This window comes from Cydia splendana, chromosome 20 (genome assembly GCF_910591565.1).
Source record: "Cydia splendana chromosome 20, ilCydSple1.2, whole genome shotgun sequence".
NCBI classification, from domain to species: domain Eukaryota; kingdom Metazoa; phylum Arthropoda; class Insecta; order Lepidoptera; family Tortricidae; genus Cydia; species Cydia splendana.
Genome location: NC_085979.1, coordinates 4,768,554 through 4,791,446, shown reverse-complemented (window position 1 = coordinate 4,791,446; position 22,893 = coordinate 4,768,554). Strand labels below are relative to the sequence as shown.

The window sequence follows — 22,893 nt, the reverse complement described above, 5'->3', positions numbered from 1 at the left end:
TCTGAAGTTATGATAAAATTGTTAAAGAACTTGTATCTAATTTAAATAAAACGATGTAAATAAATTCAATGTATTTTATTATTCACCAGCTGGAATATAATAATTAAAAACTTTGATCGACTTCGAAAAATTGTACGACAAATAGCTTTTTAGTAAAAAAGCCAATAAAAATCACACTGGTTACAAAACAAAGAATTAATAATTAACTTAGGTATTAAAAACTCATGGTTCAGCCTTATCAAAAAGATCTTTTCCTTTCGTGTCGCGTATTCAGCACCATACGATGGTTTGGAAGGGGCCACGTCATTTCGGAAACTGTTTATTCGGTAATAAACATTAGAGAGAGCCGCCCTTCGGCAAGGAAAACAACCGGGAATGTAACCGCTATTCATGCATCGCAACATCAATGTGTACTCCCTAGAGGTGGGGAACTAAATGTCAAAAATATTGTAAAAAAGTACTCGGTAAAAAATACTATCGAAGCAAAAAAATGCAGTCATCACGCGACGCGGTTCGCGGGTGACGGGACTGGGGTAGTGTGAGTAGAGGGACGAGGGGGGAGGGAGGACGCTTAGTTGTCCTCGATCTCCTGTTCCGCCTCCTCGTCGAACTCGGCATCCTCGTCGGCGGTGGCCTCCTGGTACTGCTGGTACTCTGACACCAGGTCGTTCATGTTGCTCTCGGCCTCGGTGAACTCCATCTCGTCCATGCCCTCGCCGGTGTACCAATGCAAGAAAGCCTTGCGCCTGAACATAGCTGTGAACTGCTCCGAGATGCGCTTGAACAGCTCCTGGATGGCGGTGGAGTTGCCAATGAAAGTGGCGGCCATCTTGAGACCGCGGGGCGGGATGTCGCACACGGCGGTCTTCACGTTGTTGGGGATCCATTCCACGAAGTAGGACGAGTTCTTGTTCTGGATGTTGAGCATCTGCTCGTCGACTTCCTTCATGGACATGCGACCGCGGAAGATGGCGGCCACGGTGAGGTAGCGGCCGTGGCGCGGGTCGCACGCCGCCATCATGTTCTTGGCGTCGAACATCTGCTGCGTCAGCTCGGGCACGGTCAGCGCGCGGTACTGCTGGCTGCCGCGGGACGTAAGCGGCGCGAACCCGGGCATGAAGAAGTGCAGACGCGGGAAGGGTACCATGTTCACGGCCAGTTTGCGAAGATCGGCGTTCAGTTGACCAGGGAACCGCAGACACGTGGTGACGCCGGACATGGTGAGCGACACGAGATGGTTAAGGTCGCCGTACGTGGGGGTGGACAGTTTGAGCGTGCGGAAGCAGATGTCGTAGAGAGCCTCGTTGTCGATGCAGTAGGTTTCGTCTGTGTTTTCGACTAGCTGGTGGACTGAGAGTGTGGCGTTGTAAGGTTCTACTACTGTATCTGACACCTTAGGCGAAGGTACAACTGAATATGTGTTCATTATTCTGTCGGGGTACTCTTCTCTGATTTTTGAAATGAGGAGTGTGCCCATACCGGATCCGGTGCCGCCGCCGAGCGAGTGTGTGAGCTGGAAACCTTGGAGGCAGTCGCAGGATTCTGATTCTTTGCGTACGACGTCTAGGACTGAATCTACGAGCTCGGCGCCCTCAGTGTAGTGACCCTTGGCCCAGTTGTTGCCGGCGCCAGACTGTCCGAACACGAAGTTGTCGGGGCGGAAGATCTGTCCGAAAGGTCCAGAGCGGACAGAGTCCATGGTGCCGGGTTCCAAGTCCACCAGGATGGCGCGGGGCACGTACTTGCCGCCGGAGGCCTCATTGTAGTAAACGTTGATGCGCTCCAACTGCAGGTCTGAGTCGCCATGGTAGGCGCCGGTGGGGTCGATGCCGTGCTCGTCCGAGATGATCTCCCAGAACTGTAACAAAAGAAACAAAATATCAGAAAGTGTTAAACAAAACGCGTGTTTTGATTCTCAAAAAGTAGAGAGTACCGCACACTGGTACGGTGCGTGTAGGCTCGGATGAGTCACCGGTCGCCCAGGCAACTACGCTCGAAACAAACGAATAGCCTGTCCCCATTAGCATATTTCCGAGGGCGTACTTTTGCGTAACATTATCGATCCTACAGATGCATTACATTAGCCATATATGGCTGAATGTAAACGGTATGAATCAGTAGTTGCGCAAATTGCAAAAAAACTGGCCTTAAGCGAGATGACCGCCCACTTTCGTGGCTTTATGTAACGGCACCATATAAGCGGAGAGCGCGGGGCAAGTTTCTTATTTGGGAGTTTTGCCTTGTCAGTCTGTCAAGCTGTAAATCAGGGGGCGCCGGGTCGCGGCGCCGGCTCAGTGGGACGAAATAAGCATAACTCTCCATACTGCACTGTACAATACTATCACATTAAATAAGCATAACTCTCCATACTGCACTGTACAATACTCTCACATTAACATGAAATTGTGCGCAGATGTAATCTCTCGCCTTTCTACTCGACCGTGAGTGCTTCTTGCGATAATATCAGCGTTATTAATAAAGAGTATGATCGATCAGATAGCGAGGAATGATTTGTTTCGTCGTGAATGGAATGCAGGCGCAAACAAATAGGTCTATTGTTCATTCAATATACCGAATCGTATGAATGATATTGATGATACATCAAATTAGGTATGAAAGAATAGAAGGTGCTTATTTAAGGACAATTTAATTAATATGTTACATAAGTTTCTTAATTAACAGCGTAGATTAACGGGTTATTGTTTTCTAACGACTTCCTGTTGATTTAACTCGAATATCACACATGTTAGAAGTATTTACTAAAAATATACGGATTCTTAAGGCAAACATGTGATATCGATCTGGCAACACGCCAATGTGCTGGAAAAAATACTTTTTCCGGGATATTGCAGTTTGTCAGGCGAGTTGGACGATAGTCAAGTTTTTATGCGTTTTGCTAACACTCATTTTAATAAAAAGTGACTGTTATTACAGCTAATTTAATGGCAAAACTTTGCCGTCTGCCGTCAGTCATTTACTGGCATCTTATACCTTTAAACGTATATTCGATTAAAACGTATAAACAATTCTTGTATCTTTATTTATATAAATTTCGGGTATCTCGGACACGGCTCTAACGATTTCGATGAAATTTGCTATATGGGGGTTTTCGGGGGAGAAAAATCGAATCATTTTCGAGTTTTTATATGTTTTCCGAGCAAAGTTCGGTCTCTCAGATATTTTTACTTAATGTGTGGGACTCTGGTAAATTTGTAATGCCACCAAAGACGTTAAATTTTTACATCTGACAAGCAAATTAGTGCAGGTAAGTAACAATTGTTAAAATTGTAGGTACCATTAATTTATAAACAACTAATTCTGATAATTGATTTATTACTAATCAAATAAATGGTTTTATATCCAGTACCTAACTAGTAGCTACTGCCAGCACTACACCTACATACATTCTTTCAATACCTAGGTATACAAGAAACGCCTAGCCAAGACTCGGCATGGAAAGCTTTCTCTAACAAGTTTCTCGACGCGAAGTTAGCAAGTAAAGCTAAATTTTACTGCCTGGTCACAGTATTAGAACAGTAGTGAATCTTCATAGAAATGTGGCGCTGCCGGCTTGAATGTGTGCGTGCGCGCCGGGCGCTGTGTACGCACGCGCTGCCACGCACACATTAGCATAATATACGGGGGAATACGGTGGCGGCAGTGTGGGCCGTACCGCGACTGTGATCGCGCGCATTCGAGTACGCTGCACGCCCGCTCGCATTTGCCTGCTCTTAAGGCTTGGCCACATACAGAGCGCGACGCAGCGCCGCGTCCACGCCGCGCGACCGCGGCACATGCTAACAGGTTACCGACGTCAAACAGACTGCGTCCCGCCGGTATCACGCCCCGCTTCTGTCGCGCCCCGCGCCGCGCGGCCCATTGCGTCCGCGCGGCGCGGGCGCAGCGCTGCGCCGAGCGAACGCGGCGGCCCGCCGCGTCGCGCAAGGTCACGTCAGTAGGATCGGCCGTAGGCAGCGAGCGGTGCGCCGCGTTCCCGCGCGGCCGCGCCGCGTTCACGCGCGCCTTGAGGGCGTGTTGAGAGCGTGAGGCCGGCGCGATCGGCGCGCGCCCTGTTTGACCAGGCTTCGCGTCGGCATCACGCGGCGCGGACGCGGCGCTGCGTCGCGCTCTGTGTGTGGCCAAGCCTTTAACGGCCTTAATTTTTTTGATCATGACTTCGAACAGAGGAAAAAAATATTGTAGTGTCTTTGGGTGTCACAATAACGACTCCTCAAACCCGGACTTGTCATTCTTCACAATACATTAATTACAGGAATTATGGTACAGATCGAAATTACTCATAGTCCCACCCGATGACTTCGTCGTGAATATAGGAAGGATGGAGAAGGTGTTTCGCAAAGCGTTTGAAAAGGACCACATCAACATTAAAATCGGCACGTCAATTTAGGAACAATTAAAAGACATAGAATTTACGATGCCCTGCCCATGCTTCCCTAAAACCTTTGTACTAATGTTATACGTAAGGATGAGAATTTACTTTACTTTAACCGCTAACAGTAAAGCGTTCCGAACATGCAGAAACCGGAGGAACTTTTTTTCTGTATTGAATTTATAATTTTTTTAATAAATGCCATTTCCTAATGTACTTAAATATTTAAAAAGCGTTTTATTTATACGTCATTTATGAATTGTTAGAACATTTCATTATATTATATAAATAGAAACCTAGTGTTACTCATAATACGCAAATAATATTTAACTAAAAATAAAAGTGACAACCCTAAGCGCCAACGCAAGAGTAGGTAAATAACTTGCCGAGCGGCCTTAGATTCACTACTGTTCTTAGTGTACTGTGGCCTGGTCGACTCATTGTAAAACTTTTCTCTAATGTACATCGCCATCAGATATCTCGGACCGGCAGAGGTGTTCAAAAACATCTGAACACACTAACGCCCTGACAATGAGGCGTGTTGATATTTCTGAGCAACTTGGGTGCTCCGATATATCTAATGGCGACTGTACTCGCTCATTTAAACTTTTCTCTAGTGGACTAGCTATTGTTTTCCACTCGAGCACACTAATTGGCGATACTTTTATCCAATTAAGGCGGAGATTAAATTAGATTTGGTACGTGTAGGCGTTACTGGTTAAGGTAGGAACGTGACTTCTACTGCCCGCGACTTCGTCTGCGTAGATTTACGATCCTATGTACTCAAGTAGATCAAACTCGCTATCTATCTCCATACCAATTTTCATCTACATCGGTTCAGCTGGAGGTTTAAGCATAAAGAGGTTACAGACAGAGGTACTTTTGAAATTATAACTGATACAATACAACCTTCCAATACAATGTTACCTATTGAATACAATACAATATTTGCTAGCATGTAATGGTGTTGGCATGTGCCTGACATTTTTGGACATGTAAAATGGGGGTCAAAAGTTCATGAAACTGTAGAAATTAATGTAAGTCTAGTAATATAAGTACATAGGGTCACTGCTTGTGCTTAATTTGATTGATACATAAAACTGGCTTATATTAGCTTCAATATGATGATGTTCCTTACCATGTTTAGTTTAATAAGATCAGTCATCTGGAAATGTAATATCTAATCTAGTCTGAAAATTGTGCCCTGTAGTATAAAACATAAGGTAGAGTTTCCCGTATCCAGACAACCCTTCACTGTATAAGTAATTAACTTGATTAGCTACCACCATGTGGCTTTCCTATTGTGTCGTTCCCTAGGAAAAGAAGCTTATGGCGATTGAAACGTCGCACACTTTGGAGAACGTATCATTGAATAATAGCGTGAGTTATATAACAAACCTTTAGTTCAAAGAATTACAGGATATCATATCTACATTATCTATCAAGTAGATACCTAAGCGTACAGTCACCTGCAATAATATTGCTCTTCGAAGGTCGCAAAAATATGTGACACGCTCTTATGGCTCTACAAATAAGATGGGTCAGATATTTGTGCGGCCTTCGTTGTGTAACATATTATTGCAGGTGACTGTACCGCTCCTAACAGAGGTTTTTAGGTTTCCGTACACAAATGACAAAACTGGACCCTATTACTAAGACTCCGCTGTCCGTCTATCTGTCACCAGGCTGTATCTCATGAACCGTTATAGCTAGGCAGTTGAAATTTTCACAGATGATGTATTTCTGTTGCCGCTATAACAAATACTAAAAACAACTAAATATTTAAGTGGGGCTCCCATACCTACGACAAACTTGATTTTTGCCGTTTTTTGCCTAATGGTACGGAACCCTTCGTGCGCGAGTCTGACTAAAATTTCAAAGTACAGTTACGCCAGCACCTAGTAACTTAACTATCGCCATTTTGGCCATTGCACCCATAAAATGGTACCTTTGTTTGTCGTAAACTGTTCCGCGCTATTTTAACACGCGGAAGTTCGTCGACCCCTGCACGAGAATTCAGTTCGCTAGCTCTTCCTCATTTTAACTACGGAATTATGCAAATATCGTTAATTGGTTATATTTTTTCGCTAAAATTGGTGCGGCACTTGGTTAGCAATTAAATTGTCAGCCCTTTCATACCTATCAATTTAATTGACGTGTACCTATTTATTGTCAAGTGCTATGTTGTAAATGTAACTTTAGGTAAATAGCCAGATAGGAATGAAAAACGACATTTTTTACCGGTCGGTCTATGTACCTACCTACAATTTCGTGTCGATACCTACTAACTTTACTAAGGTAAAAAATACCATTTGACAAAAAGTAGTTAGGTATTATTCATGAAGACTTTAGATTGCCTAACAAATAACTATCAACTACCTCGATAAACTCAAAAATAAAATACCTACCTAAACAATCGAACATCGACTAATCGTAATTTCTAATAGACCAAGAATAATAACAGAAATTAAACACCATGCCTACCGCATCTGCTGTAACGGTTTTTTCTCCAAGTACAATTAAAATTCGAACGTTACGAACGGCGGCCTGTGATTGGTCGTCCCTTATCTACGGGACGCCTAAATAACCTTGAGCAGGGGTTCATAACAAGCGTGCCCTTTTAACGCATTTTTCGTGGCGGGAAACGGGGATTAAGGGCTTAAATTTAAATATTACAGTGCAATAAATTATTGAAAGTTATCTTTAGAGCGCGTTTTAAATTTCACGCACTATCAAGATAAAGAGCTTTTGATGTACCTACGCGAAACAAACATTTGAGACATGCACTTTGATAAGATAGATACCGAAAAACCGGCCGGTCACGTAAGCGAAAATTCTCAGAAATTGATCTCTGAATCAGAATGGCGAAGCGAGACACGTGGAAGGCCTAGTCACCGCTACTTTGTGACCGATCGATAGAGGTGTTTTACGATTAGGTACAGATTCCGACGAAAATCACGCCAAGTAGAATTCCAAAGTGCACAAAACTTGGCATTTATAGTCATTAAACGGCTAAGATCTGATTATGAAAGAAATTATTACTGTTACTCGTACAAACGGCCACACCCACTCGTATGAGAGAAATCGTTTTAGTATTAATTTCTCAACAATTACGACACAATTAACGCCCCAGCAGCCGACAAGAATGATGTCATTTTCTCTTTGTGGATAATTTCACGTACCGGCTACAAAATGCCGGCCGGAGGTTCAAAATCCGAACGACTTTTATCCGTTAATCGTAACAAAAGAATAAGTGTTAAGTATTTACCTTAGCGCCGATCTGGTTGCCGCACTGTCCAGCTTGAATGTGCACGATTTCCCTCATTTTGAATGTGAACTATTAAATTACTTAACACTATAAATTTTTTTGCTCCGCACGCACCACGTACTTTCGTGGTAGCTAGTTGAAGAATACGCCGAAATTCGTTTCGCGCAAGCAATGTAGCGGAGCCGTGGTCGCTAGTGATGCGAAGCCGCGATTCGGTATCGATAAAAAATGACGCATTGCGACACACCTACACAGGTTTTATTTAAGTTGATATGATTGCTTCACTATTGAGTGTTTCACTAAACTATTTAGTTATTTGAAATAGTTTATTGTAAACATGTAAACAATTTTAAAATTACATTTTCCATATTAAGCTATTTTAAAAGTATACGTTAAAGTAATAAAGGACCAGTCGACCAGCCAGAGGTGTTATTTATTTACGTTGGTAACTTGGTAATAACTGAGTCATACTTTGCTTTTTGTACAAAGTGTTGAAACATTTTGTTCTTAACATCTTGTGTTTTTCTCTCAATTGCTCAATTAACGTTAACTGAAAGAGATCACGTATGTATAAGTTCGCCTTTGTACTACTACTTTGTACATTTATTACTTTACTTTTATATTCCATGTAGTTTAGTTTTATTATTGTTTAGTTTGTATTTTTTGTCTCAATAAAGTCCCTTTTACTTTACTTATTACATTGTACATTTATTTTGAAATATTATTACTTTTGATTCCAACCTGTGTTTAATGTACAGTAAATTGTTATGTCACACATTTTTTGAAGTGAAAACTTCTTTAGCGGCGCTGAGCACTTTTTGAGGTGGGGAAAAAATGATCGCTTACAGCGATAAGACCGCCTGTTGCTACCTTTATTTACACTGTAAATCTGTTTTTGTATTTTTTTCTTTGTGGTGCAATAAAGTGTATTTACTTACTTACTTAAACTCGAGACAGCGTAACGCGTAACGCGTAAGGCGTCTCTCCTCTCTTTCTACCGCACGGCGAAAATGTATGCCTGAGCCTGCTGTTTCATGTAGGCGGCGCAGGGCGCTTGCGTGACTTTATGTTATGTGTGACGGACGATGTTATTCACCAAAGAACTTTGGTCATAACGTATCATAATCAGGTCAATTATTTAAAACTGGACTTTTATATTAAGCAATAAAGCTCAATGTTCTAATCTTGTACGGGCTGAAATACGAGGATCTCACAGTTACATTCTAACTTTATATCACTCCAATATAATTCAATAAAGCTACATCTTGATGAAAGCGCTAATAAAAGTGAACTCTAGTCCGGGTTAATAAAACTCAAAATATCATGACCAAATATATTTATATGCGAGGTCTGCAAGGAAACTTTACAATTTCTATTCGAATTTTAAACAATTAACGCTACAAATTTAAGCTCACTGGCCAGCAATTTCGGAACTAAAGTTTTTCAATAGAAAAGAGGATGGGTTAATTGTAGTGCTGCAGACATGTTGGACTAGTCATTGAGTTTTCACTTCTGTCGGCACTCCCGGAGTGCAACCCGTTGTTTTTTTTAATCAGATACACTGTGATGGTGGAGGTGGAGACTGGAGAGGCCCGCATTTGTCCCTTACATTATAGTCACAGCAAACGGGACGGAACTGGGAACGCACTTATCACACTGCAGCAGTCCCAAACCCGCCAGCGGTGTGCTTATTTAAGATTTTTTTATTGCTTAATCTATTGTGGCTCTGTGAGCTGTAGACCTCGCGATTAGCTTAAAAATGTAAAAACTGAAAATACTTCGTTGAGTCATTATAACAGCGAGCTTACAAAGGTCTTAAGTGCCATGAACCCTACTGGCTACTGGCTACTGGCTGGCTACGCTTAAGTAATTCATGCCAATTTCCGCTTTTTTAACTTTTTCCAGAATAACATTTTGCGAGATACGCTTGAGAATTGCGACAGGTCAGGTTTTCAGTTTATTTTCCATGGTTTTCCTTGAATATATGATGTACGAAATATAATCTTAATTTTAGTAGGTATTTATAAATGTGTACAGTGTTTTTCATCAAAACAATACATAAACATTAATAAAATTAATAGGTATTTATATATAATAAGATATTTTTCTGTTTTTCTATGTATATTCAAATACAGGTAAAATATTATTCTGCTGTGTGACTTTATAAGTAATCAATAACAAGTTGTCTCCTAAGCGCAATATCGACATCGATAAAGGTTCGCAAAACGCATCGCGTACAACTCTAGTCTGACGAGCTCTTTTCCTATTGGTCGAGCGGGTAACGCTATCGGCCATTTTGCGCTCAAGCTTGCCAACATTACGAGTCAAATCAATGTTTCTTTTTAGTCCTCTTTCTTTTTATAATTCAATATAATCGCCGTATTGTATTACTATAATGTAAACTACATAATTTTACACTAAAGTAAAGTAACATTTATATTGTAGTTTCTTTATTTTAATTGTTATTCACAGTTTTTTATCACAGGTGTTTCATTTATTATGTTGGTATACGGTAACCGGCTGCCGGCCGGCCTACATACGTATAGCTACAAGGCACCGATGGATTCATTTTTAATGACTATCGATATAGGTACCTATATGTATAATAAAGGAGCCTCTACCTCTACACGTGTACGCTTCACCCTGCGTTTTTACCGTGCCGTGCAATGCAAACTATCAAAAGCGGGAGAACTGAGAAGATTAGACAGCAATGCAGTATTTTATTTATACAAGCTAAGAAGTAATGAATACAATAGGAATATTTACCTATAAACTAAAACTCAATCGTGAATAAAATTGTGCACGAAACTCGTGTCGCTTATTTTACAGTTTACAGATGGCGCCAGCATAGGTTTCATATGTTTAATTTGTCAATCTTACGAACATTGTAATTTTTTAGGGTTCCGTAAGGTTTACTCGGGTAATTCCGAATGTCGAAAACTGTCGGATAATTCCGAAAAGAGACTTTTATTATGATGGAATTAAGGGTGATTTTCATCTGAATTTCGGAATTATCCGACATTCGGTAATACCCGAATACACCTTACCTCAAAAGGAAAAAAGCCGGCCAAGTGCGAGTCGGACTCGCACACGAAGGGTTCCGTACCATTATCTATAAAAACGGTCACCCATCCAAGTACTAACCCCGCCCGACGTTGATTAACTTCGTCAAAAATCACGTTTGTTGTATGGGAGCCCCACTTAAATCTGTATTTTATTCTGTTTTTAGTATTTGTTGTTATAGCGGCAACAGAAATACATCATCTGTGAAAATTTCAGCTGTCTAGCTATCACAGATCACGAGATACAGCCTGGTGACAGACGGAAGGACGGACGGACGGACGGACGGACGGACAGCGGAGTCTTAGTAATAGGGTCCCGTTTTACCCTTTGGGTACGGAACCCCTATAGGATCACTCGTGCTTCTGTCTGTCTGTCTGTCTGTCCGTCTGTCGCAGCCTATTTTCTCGGAAACTACTGGACCAATTAAGTCGAAATTTGGTACACATATGTAAATTAGTACCCAAAGACGGACATGTAACGTAAATAAACGAATTTTAAACATGGGGGCCACTTTTATGGGGGTAAGTAAATGAGTAAATTAAAAAATAAAGTTTTTCAAACTATATCGTATAACACGAATGAAAGATCTCATTTTGAGAATTACAAATATACCTATATTTTTTTTTTAATTTTAAAATATATAGGTTAGAAGTTAATTTAAGAAAATAACCATTCCCCCTTTATCTCTGAAAGTAATGGGTCAAAAATATTCAACAAAAAATACACAAAATAGTTCTTTACCTATAGATGACAAAAAACCTATTAGAAAATTGCACTCAAGCGTGAGTTGGACTTAAATGTACGGAACCCTTGGAACGCGAGTCTGACTCGCACTTGGCCGGTTTTTTTTAATTTCATAGGTAGTCCTGACTCCTGACACAGAATAAGTAATAGTACGAGACAGAGACAGTTAAGTCTATGCTGGCGCCTTCTATCAATATCATTTCTCAGTGCTGCTTGGTTCACGACGAAAAGAAATGGCCTAACTAAATAAAACCCTTTAATAATGTATAGGTAGTATTCGTCTGTCAATTTCATGTCAAAGCCGAAAGTTATTTGAACTACTTATAATTTTATAAAGAATCGCTTATGAATGATTAAATGTCAGCCAAAATGTCAGCCCTTTGAAAATTACTGACCAAGACTCAAGCCAAGTGATTCAAATTTAGTTCAAATTGTTTCCACTGCAGCGCTAGTAGTCACCAAAACAAATATGGCGTCAAGAGCCCAACCCGTGAATGTTATTTTTAGTACTTGTGTGCGATTTTAAGTGAAATTAAACCGTGATTTTGTCAAAATAATATGGAAACATGGAGGTGCCAAATAATACCACGTCTTCTGCGAGTTTTTGCGAAATTTTTGAGTCTGAATTGACAGAATACGAACAGAAACACCAAGGTTGGTTTTGTTATTATTTAGTAACATGCATATTATTGTACTGTGTTTCGCGTTGTGATAATTAATTACGTATAGTATAATAATCTAGCGTTATTTCTTTTAGGTGCACAGAAAAAACCATGGACAGCCGAAAAAGTTTTGGAGGTTATGAACAATATCCGAAAAGCTAGGGTGACCGTGAGTTCCAACCAACCCAGGACTTCTATGGACTATTACTGGTTATCAAAGTATGACATAATGAAAATAGCAAACAAAGATTATTTAATATTTAAACGGAAAACTTTAAATGATCCGACTATACGTATTATACCAAGAAATGAATATTTTAGCATACTAGAAGAAGTGCATATGTCTTGCGGCCACGGCGGGCGAGACAAAATGACACAAGCAATTAAATCAAAATTTTATATACCAAAAAAAGCAGTAGAAATTTTCGTTTCTCATTGTCCTACATGCGAAACGAAGAAACAGCTCAGAAAAGGAATTGTGTCTCAGGATTTTAATATAACGGGGCAGGTGGATGTAATCGAGTTCCAATCATGTCACGACGCCGACGGCGAGTATAAGTGTATGCAAAGTGCTATTTCAACGTATGATACTCTGCAAGATGAATATGTAAGTCACACTGAACACTGAACATTTCTTACAAGGTGGCATAGTTGGCATACTGGCATTATATTTTTATTTTGTTGTCGATTCTGTTTTCCTCAAATTTCGTTAATATTCGGTGGATATAGTTCCCTATTCTATACAGGTATATGATTTCTTTTACAACAAAATAAAAGTTGGCCCAAATACTATTTTAATAACCATTGCTAGGCTCACCACATATAGGCTAAAATTTGCAAAAATTCTGATTATTCCATACAAAAACAGGTATCATACTTGTAAAAGTAACATTTCATATAAACAAGTCTCAGCTTGATTTCATCCTTTTACCTCCCCTATACGATATTTTCAGAAATTTCAGATAATCAAGCACACTAACCACTATTTCTTTCAGATCGATGCCGATACGAGTTCAGCAATCTCACCAGATCGTCGGCCGTCGTCCACCAGCAACACACCAAACCGTGACGACATCCCAGAATCGGACGACGCAGACGCCCCAGTGGCGTTCACTACACCACACAAGCGGCAAACGACCAATCGCAAACGCAAGCTGACAAATGAGAAAGTCTCATCCACGCATGAGGCGTTTGGTCACTACATTGCGGACAAGTTACAAAATCTGCCGAATAAGCAAAGAATTTTTGCGGAGAAGATTATAAATGACGCGATTTTTGAGGCAGAGTTGGGGAATTTGAGTAGAGACTGTTATGTTTATGTGCCGGCACGAATAAAGACGTCGGGTTCGGAGTGATAGTCGGTTCAAGTTTTTTTACATGTATTGATATTGATTTAGTTTTATTTAAATACCTAAAGATACAGACTATAGGCCTATGTAAATACCTGACTCTCCTGAATTTAAACATAAGTTGTATAAATGGTGCTTAAATAAGATGATAATGTTAATGAACATTGTAAAAATGTAGTTCCTAATTATTGATGTAAGTATATTTAATCTAACATTCACGTTTCTCATTTGTTTCCGGTATCGATGTGTAATTAATTTACTTAAATGTTATTTGTTTTTTTAAATTATTTCTATAGCATGTCATCGACATAATTAATTTTAGATTTTTTTTACATCCGCCTATATTACTCTGGTGTGACATTGCATAAATATTTTTAGATATTCAATGACATTCATTATAGTATTTTTCAAACACCATGGATACGGTGACACATGTTCATCTCAATACAATTTATAAATCTTGCAAAATTGTATTGAAATTACATGTGTTATCGTAACCGTACCCATCGTGTTTGAAACATACTATAGATTATATAAATAAAATTGTAGCTGATCTGATTGTGACGTACTTTATGTAACATTATATTATAATTTCTAATAGGTACTAAATTTCTTATAATAAATTATGTATTAAAAATGTTCCCTAACATAGTAATTATGTTATTTAATGGGGTTGGCAACTGTCAAAGGTTTGCCTAGATGGCGCCATCATAGCTTGCCCCTTTTTCTATGAGATTTGGCAAAGAGCTGGCATCCAGGGTATTAAAAAAACAAAAATTTGACACAATTCTAGGGATTGACGGGGCAAGCTATGATGGCGCTATCTGCTAAAAACTTCCACCGGCCAACCCCATTGCCGCCCGTCGTCTGCGACGTCTACTCATCTCACAAAATTTCGACTTTTCGACCCCCCTCCCCCCTTGTCACACTTTTTCATAGAAAAAGATAGGTCGTTAAATACGTATCTCTTATCTCATTATCTCTGGGAAAACGCGCATTTTTGAGTTTTTATATATGTTTTCCCAGCAAAGCTCGGTCTCTCAGATATTTTCCATTATAGTTCAAAATTCGATTTAATCCTGTCTTTTAAAAGGAACTGGACTGAGGAGGCTATAGGTAGGCATTTAGCAACGTTACTTAATTTAGGCACTTTCGCACCATACTTTACCTCGTTACATTACATTGTTCTAAGCGTGTGGGTGACGGACATTTTGCAAGTATTCAAGGCTTAGAGAAGGCTCCTACAGCCTACATACAGTTTACGTATATTATGTAGGCGTTTGAATAATTATACTTACAGATAACTCGTAAAATTGAGAGCAATTTTATTGCATGATTTATTAGTATAAGATTTATGATGGTCTTAAAACAGCACACTTTCACACCTAGGTACCTACTTAGCGAAACTTCGCTCTTCGGGCAAACTCGGCACCGTTCGGCTCAGCATTGCTCCGAACAATTTTTAGGGTTGACACAACTTGACGTCCCTTTGCGTGCACGGCCACAGATAAGATAATGGCTTGAATTGTCAACCAACGGATAACTGTTATTGGCCTTATATTATGTAATAATACTTTGTAAGTTGTATATTTACGGCTGTTGTTGTCCTGAATACCAATAAAATAAATAAATAAAATAGATTTTGACAACCCTAAATAGCCGAAATGGATAGTGCCATATATTAGAAAAGGATAACATGATTCGACCCTGAACCGCATTAAAACTTCGGTTTTGTAGGAAGTGTCCTTTCTGTACGGTAGGTACAGTCAGCAGAAATTGCTACGCGCGCGAGGTGTTCAAAATGATCTTGACGCGACTTTATTGTTAAGAGAATAAGAGCGTGTCAAGGTAATTTTGAACACCTCGCCCGCTTAGCAACTTCTGCTGCTGACTGTATCACTATTATTTATTCTGTGCTTACGGATCGGATGTAACGTTTTCTTGGCGTGCGTTTTCGTATATATTAAGTAGAGTTTAGTAAGAGTAGGTAGGTATAAATGAATAAATAAATAAATGTTGTCCTTTGGCATCGACCCGAACACCTGGGAAACGGAAGCCCTTAAAAGAGCGGAGTGGCGTAACCTCTTACATGACGGCATAGCGAAGCATGATGAAGTCTGGCTCGATGATTTAAAGCAGAAAAGACTTCGGGCTTCACAGGAACCATCAACTGATTAGCGTTTCATCTGCGATCTTTGTGGCAGGAAGTGTCGTGCTGCGATTGGACTTTACAGCCATAGGAAAAGGTGTGCCGCACCTCCGATCTCCGACGGCGCACAGACCTCTTCTTAATAAACTGTCGCTGCAAAATCATCTGTCAAGATGCTGTGGCCAATGATTTTAATGTAAGGTAATGTACACGTACAGTCAAATATGCCTAGTGAACCCAGAGGGGAAACTAGGCTTTGTTGGGATTAGTTCGGTTTCCTCACGATGTTTTCCTTCACCGAAAAGCGACTGGTAAATATCAAATGATATTTCGTACATAAGTTCCGAAAAACTCATTGGTACGAACCGGGGTTTGAATTGAACCCGCAACCTCCGGATTGAAAGACCCGCTCATACCGCTAGGCCACCAGCGCTTCTACAAAAACTGAAATAAGTTAATAAAGTACCTGTGACAAATCTTGGGGATTAGATTGCCAAGCGGTACCGGTTAGGGAAAATGCCAGTACAACGCAAGGAAGATAAATAAATATTAGGGATTGAAGCGGAGGTGGCCGAGTGGATATGACGTCCGACTTTCAATCCGGAGGTCGCGGGTTCAAATCCTGGCTCGTACCAATGAGTTTTTCGGAATTTATGTACGAAATATCATTTGATATTTACCACTAGCTTTTCGGTGAAGGAAAACATCGTGAGGAAACCTGCATACATCTGCGAAGAAATGCAACGGTGTACTTATGTGAAGGCCCCAATCCGCATTGGGCTAGCGTGGGGACTATAGCCCCAAGCCCTCTCGCGCATGAGAGGAGGCCTGTGCCCAGCAGTGGAACGTTTATATAGGCTGAAATTATTACTATTAGGGGACATCTTACACAGATCAACCTAGCCCTAGGAGATGCTAAGATTTTGTTATGATGATGGTTCCTACTTTCCAAAACCAACTTTTCAATAGATTTGAACTCAGACTGCATCACGCCGCAGTGTGGTGAAAAGTCCGCATTTTCCGGGCGTGTCTGTCGAGTCCTACTCTGCCGGTCAACACACTCGAGGCGCCGCCGTCAGTCGATACTACTGCCCCGCCTTTTAAAACTAGGTATAGGTACTAGGTACGTACCTAACTTACCTATAATCCTAAACGCAGAGTAATATAAAAATTATAAAGTCTGTCAAGTTATTTTTGTTAGTAGAAAATCGCGGCAAATTTAAAAAATGTACGCGCGCAAGATAATCGTCCCATAGAAAATTTTAATTTCGCGCCTTTTTGTACTGACAAAGTGGTTTTCCGGCTATATGTATAGTCAGGCATGCCAACTTTGTCACTAGCAAATGAGTAGCAAAAGAAAGAAGAGCAAAAGGCGTGAAGTTTCAAATTAGAATGTGATCTTTCGCGCCTTCATTTTTCAAATTTGCCACCTTTTTCCACTGATACAGCTGGCTTATTAGAATTGCATTTTTAAAAAGGTTAGTAATTATAATAAATATTAAAAGAATAATTATGTATCCAGCAATGGCGGCGCTAATGAAGTGACGTTTGCGTACTTACGCAGGGTTGTCACGCGCTCGATAAATCAAATAAATCAAATTTATACTTGGTCCGATTTTTATTGTTGTCGATTTTTTCCTCAGATTTGATAACATTTGGTAAGATTGAAGGGGCCCTCATTCTGGGCGAAATAAACAAGAGATCCTAATTTTGTACAAAATTAAATGCGTGGATTTAACGGAAACTCCATACGTCTTCGTAACGCAGGACGCAGGGGAAATGTTTTTTTAAGGACTTACGTTGAAATTGTGTTTTTGTAGACAATGGAGACAGAACTTCGTCTATTCACTATTTTTTATCAAAATATGACGAAAAAAAAGAAAACGTCTGCAAAATAAAACCGGACCACCTATCTAAATTCAATTACAATATTATTGTATTTACCAAGTATTTATATTTGTGACTATAATTGCTGTGTAAGTCGGTAAATAATCCCTTGCTGGGCAGATTTTCCTGTATGTGTATAGTATAGGATAATATGTAAGCACCTACATTAAATATGACTTCATAAATGTATTTTATTAATTAATAATTATCTTTTACCGGCGGGTGACTAACGGACAAGGTGAATAGGTTTCCTCTTATAATGATTCTAGGATCATCATCTCAGCCATAAGACGTCCACTGCTGAACATAGGCCTCCCCCTTGGACCTCCATACGTGCCGGTTGGAAGCGACCCGCATCCAGCGTCTTCCGGCGACCTTAACAAGATCGTCTGTCCATCTTGTGGGTGGACGTCCTACGCTGCGCTTGCTAGTCCGTGGTCTCCACTCGAGCACTTTTCGACCCCATCGGCCATCTTCTCTGCGTGCAATGTGGCCTGCCCATTGCCACTTCAGCTTGCTAATCCGGTGGGCTATGTCGGTGACTTTAGTTCGTCTACGGATCTCCTCATTTCTGATTCGATCACGTAGAGAAACTCCGAGCATAGCCCTCTCCATAGCTCGTTGAGCGACTTTGAGTTTTGAGATGAGGCCGATAGTGAAAGACCACGTTTCGGAGCCGTAAGTCATCACTGGTAACACACACTGATTCTAGGATACTTCGTTATTATGACTTTACTTACACAAACAACAATTATTCATTATTTTATTTACCTACTTATAGCCCCTGAGGCCATACTTTAATTGGTAGCAAACGAGGACGAATGCTGATTCAGTTCTTATTCGCGCAATTTTGTTATTTTTATGCTCATAAATACAGCTAGTGTTGGGTAGGACTCGAGTTCTTTGAGTCCTCTGCTTCAAGACTCGACTCAGTTTTTCAGACTCTTATAATTACGTCTAAACTCGAGTTCTTTTCAACTAGATAGAGATCCGTCTTTTGTAGAGACGAGTCCTTTTCAGAGAACTCTCGATTTTTTTTACAAACAATTTAGAAAACCAGTTTAGTTTTAATTTATTTAGTTTATACATAATTTTAATAATAGTTTGTATAAGTTTTGTTATTGAATAAATTAGTTCCAGTCCTTGTTTATTATTTGTGGATCTACACAACTCATACAATAACTCCTAATTTCTTTACTGTTATTTTGGAAAAATCCTATAAAATTGTTGATGGAGTCTTCATTCGGAGGCTCAAGTCCTTTTGAGGTGCTCTTAAAAAAGACAACAAAGAACTAGACTCAGAAGTTTTTTTAAGCGCTGAGTCTCGTAAAAACGACCTGAGTCCTCCAAATTCAGTCTCAAAGGACTCGAGTTCCTACCAACACTAAATACAGCGCAGTCAGCGCAGACAGCCGTCATTTGTTTACCTATCAAACAAAGGTGACCTAATCGTAATATAATGTAGATGTAGCCTACACAGTTCTCGTGCTGTCATCAATATGTTTGGACCATGTCAACCGAGATGACATAAGGCCAGTTGTTTACCGACTTCTGACATCACGCCGTTATCACAGGAAAACTGTATCACCGGCCAACAGAGACCCCTCCAGCCTCACGGTGATGATTAAATTGCTTGGAATTCTGAGGTCACGCATTGCGTCCGGAGATCTAACTACGCTGGTCGTTTCTTATAAGTGCATTTCTATATATAGAGTCAAGGTAAATGATGTCAGGCTTGGAGTAGGAGTCAAAATAAGTACCACTACCACGTTATCGGTATGCGAATTTCGTCGTATTATTTTATAGCTGTTCGGTATTCCACTTTATGCATTGCTATGCGCGATCTTGTAGTAAACAGTTGGATTTACATCCTTATATAGACGTGACATACTTTCAAGAGTCGACGCAGGTTTACTATGTATCATATATGTTTGTTTCCATGCACAGTAGTGACGCGTTTTCTCAAGGATTGTGTAAGTAGGTTATTAACATGTATAATAACCAGTCTATCGGATGATTATAAGACTTAATTTTTATTTATAGTGTAATAATTATGACTCCTAAAGGGCAAGGTCAAGAAAACAGGCAGGTAAATAAATAAAAATCTTTATTATATACATTAAATTACTGATCAAACTAATATAAATCATAAAACTTCTGTTATTGAAGCCGTCATTCATCACGTTTGGAGAGCGTCCGAGGACGGGGCCCAAACTAATACATAAAGATGTCTACAGGAAGTAATAGATCAGCCTTTACTAGTTTCAGATCTCAATGGTAAAGTCAGGAATGTATTGTACCAATACAGATATCGCAAACATTCACGCATGTCATGACCGCGATTTGTTAACACGTGCATTCTGTTAAAAGTTAGAAAGCAAGTATTTCAATAGATAGGAATCATTATTGTTACACAAAAAGTAACGCGAGATATAATGGCATGTACTTTGTCGCGAGGCAACGAGTCCTTCTATACGACGTTTAGTGGTGCTCGTCGATGTCCTGCTCCTGCTCCTCGTCGAACTCTGCGTCCTCGTCGGCGGTGGCCTCCTGGTACTGCTGGTACTCCGACACCAGGTCGTTCATGTTGCTCTCGGCCTCGGTGAACTCCATCTCGTCCATGCCCTCGCCGGTGTACCAATGCAAGAAAGCCTTGCGCCTGAACATAGCCGTGAACTGCTCCGAGATGCGCTTGAACAGCTCCTGGATGGCGGTGGAGTTGCCGATGAAGGTGGCGGCCATCTTGAGACCGCGGGGCGGGATGTCGCACACGGCGGTCTTCACGTTGTTGGGGATCCATTCCACGAAGTAGGACGAGTTCTTGTTCTGGATGTTGAGCATCTGCTCGTCGACTTCCTTCATGGACATGCGACCGCGGAAGATGGCGGCCACGGTGAGGTAGCGGCCGTGGCGCGGGTCGCACGCCGCCATCATGTTCTTGGCGTCGAACATCTGCTGCGTCAGCTCGGGCACGGTCAGGGCGCGGTATTGTCTGCTTCCACGGGAGGTGAGGGGAGCGAAGCCGGGCATGAAGAAGTGGAGACGAGGGAAAGGAACCATGTTGACAGCCAACTTTCTGAGATCAGCGTTCAGTTGACCGGGGAATCTAAGGCAGGTAGTGACACCGGACATTGTGAGGGACACCAAGTGGTTGAGATCACCGTACGTGGGAGTGGACAGTTTGAGCGTGCGGAAGCAGATGTCGTAGAGGGCCTCGTTGTCGATGCAGTAGGTTTCGTCTGTGTTCTCTACGAGCTGGTGGACTGAGAGAGTCGCGTTGTAGGGTTCTACGACGGTGTCTGATACTTTTGGCGAGGGGACTACGGAGTATGTGTTCATGATTCTGTCGGGGTATTCTTCACGAATTTTGGAGATGAGGAGTGTTCCCATACCGGATCCGGTACCGCCACCTAGGGAGTGTGTGAGCTGGAAGCCCTGTAGGCAATCGCAGGATTCTGATTCTTTGCGTACTACGTCAAGAACTGAGTCGACGAGTTCAGCTCCCTCAGTGTAGTGACCCTTGGCCCAGTTGTTGCCGGCGCCAGACTGTCCGAACACGAAGTTGTCGGGGCGGAAGATCTGTCCGAAAGGTCCAGAGCGGACAGAGTCCATGGTGCCGGGCTCCAAGTCCACCAGGATGGCGCGGGGCACGTACTTGTTGCCGGAGGCCTCATTGTAGTAAACGTTGATGCGCTCCAATTGCAGGTCCGAGTCGCCATGGTAGGCGCCGGTGGGGTCGATTCCATGCTCGTCCGAGATGATCTCCCAGAACTGTAAAAGAGAGAGACGATCCGTTAGTTTCGGAATAGGGCGCCACACGGAATGCAGTGGATTAAAATGCCGTCACGAAAGCTCCGCGCCATCGCGGGGCATCGTAAGTGCGTCTCGGCTCATTGCTACTTTCGAACCGGTTGCGTGTCGAGTAAGCGATACCTCGGGAGAGCTAGGTACTCTCAGCCTCCGTTATTGTTTAAGTTCCATTCAGTTTGAAAGTGGAAGTGAGACAAAGCATAACTCAGAGGCTGTCAGCAACAATGAAGCTCAATGAACCGCGTAAATAGCGGACAGGATACATCTTTAATGACTTCAGCACATATTACGCAAGACAATGGCCTGAGTTATAGCGCGCGTCGCCTTGCCGACGGGCGACGCCCACGGCTCCCCCGTATTGGGCTTATCCCTCCATATAAGTAGAGAATGTCTTGCCTCGTTCAGCTCATTAGCATTCGAATACTAGTTTTCGATTCCTTTAAGACCGTGGCCTGATTTCAGGTGACCATATGTTCGCTCTGAATTGAAAAAACAACAGTAACACGCGAAAAACAATTGTCAAAACAAGTGAAAAGAGTGACGTATAAGTCATGAAGTGTCTCGTTGGGTTACGCAATGTGCAGACTAAATATTGTAGAAATCCTTGACAGTACAAAAGCCTCAGTTTTAAGTCAATTAAGCGTTGAACATAGCAACTGTTCGAAGAGCATTAGCATTCATCGGGCCGATGGCTATGATGTCATCCTTGCAGTAGGTGTGTGCTGAGGCGAGCGACTCTGCTCTGACAACTCCTTATAAGGAGAAATGACTAATGCGGAGGCTGACTTTTTGGTTCAGGGCTATAATTCGATGAATAAATAAGATTTAAATTGCCATTAAACCGAGAAATGAAACGGCATCTTTTAAAGTCCTTAGACAGTTATAATATGCCTTTTAAGAATACAATTACGTCGTCTGAAATTGCGGTAATTACGGCGACATGTAAAAATATCGACTTTCAAAACATGACTGATGATTTTTAATAACAACAAAAAGTGAAAGGCTGGTCGATAGCGCGAAAGGCTGCTTTCTTAGTCGTAACTAGATAAGAGAAGGTATGATGAAAGCGGCATGTGAACGGCGCGCCACTTGCGAGGGAAACCGCGGCTAAGACTAGTGCACAATAGGTGTTTTATGCCACCTGCCTACGACAATAGCATAGCCACAACCGCTAAATATGAGACTGAATAATTCATGCCCCGATTGAATACGGATCGGGCTCTCGAGACAAAAATACTAAGCGATGTAAGTGCATTTGGAGTGTACTCTGCGTTATGGCGGTCGATGGCTATTTATACGCTCTGGTCATCGGCCGCGAGTTCAACGCTCGTCGCTATCTAGCCTTAACTTGCGTCTAAACCGGATAGCTGATAAGACACCGAAGATTCTTGTGAGAAAACACTTATTGAAGCACATATTATAAAACAAAGTCCCCCCGCCACGTCTGTCTGTTTGTGTGCTCGCGATTAACTCAAAAACTACTGAACGGATTTTCATGCGGTTTTCACCTATCAATAGATAGATGATGAGAGATAGATGTAAAATTTGTTAAGGTTTTATGTACGAGTAAA

General features: G+C 41.4%; 3 protein-coding genes across 3 annotated transcripts in view; 1 reads left to right on the top strand and 2 right to left on the bottom strand.

Annotated features, from left to right (window-relative positions):
- Positions 1–60: 60 nt before the first annotated feature.
- On the bottom strand, positions 61–7,819 carry LOC134800747 (tubulin beta-1 chain). Its single transcript, XM_063773286.1, has 2 exons — positions 7,659–7,819; positions 61–1,858 (listed from the first exon to the last, which is right to left on the bottom strand). Exons 1-2 carry the CDS (start codon positions 7,713–7,715, stop codon positions 572–574), a joined length of 1,344 nt encoding a protein of 447 aa, XP_063629356.1. The 5' UTR covers positions 7,716–7,819; the 3' UTR covers positions 61–571.
- A 4,096-nt stretch (positions 7,820–11,915) lies between these two features.
- Positions 11,916–13,521, top strand: LOC134800900 (uncharacterized). The gene is made up of 3 exons (XM_063773435.1): positions 11,916–12,119; positions 12,223–12,734; positions 13,123–13,521. The coding sequence occupies exons 1-3, from the start codon at positions 12,032–12,034 to the stop codon at positions 13,480–13,482; spliced, it is 960 nt and encodes a 319-aa protein (XP_063629505.1). The 5' UTR covers positions 11,916–12,031; the 3' UTR covers positions 13,483–13,521.
- A 6,081-nt stretch (positions 13,522–19,602) lies between these two features.
- LOC134800796 (tubulin beta-1 chain-like) overlaps positions 19,603–22,893 on the bottom strand; it is a 110,146-nt gene continuing 106,855 nt past the window's right edge. The window contains exon 3 of the mRNA XM_063773350.1: positions 19,603–21,283. Within this exon, the coding sequence (XP_063629420.1) occupies positions 19,994–21,283 (1,290 nt within the window). The 3' untranslated portion in view covers positions 19,603–19,993. The remainder of the gene's footprint in view (positions 21,284–22,893) is intronic.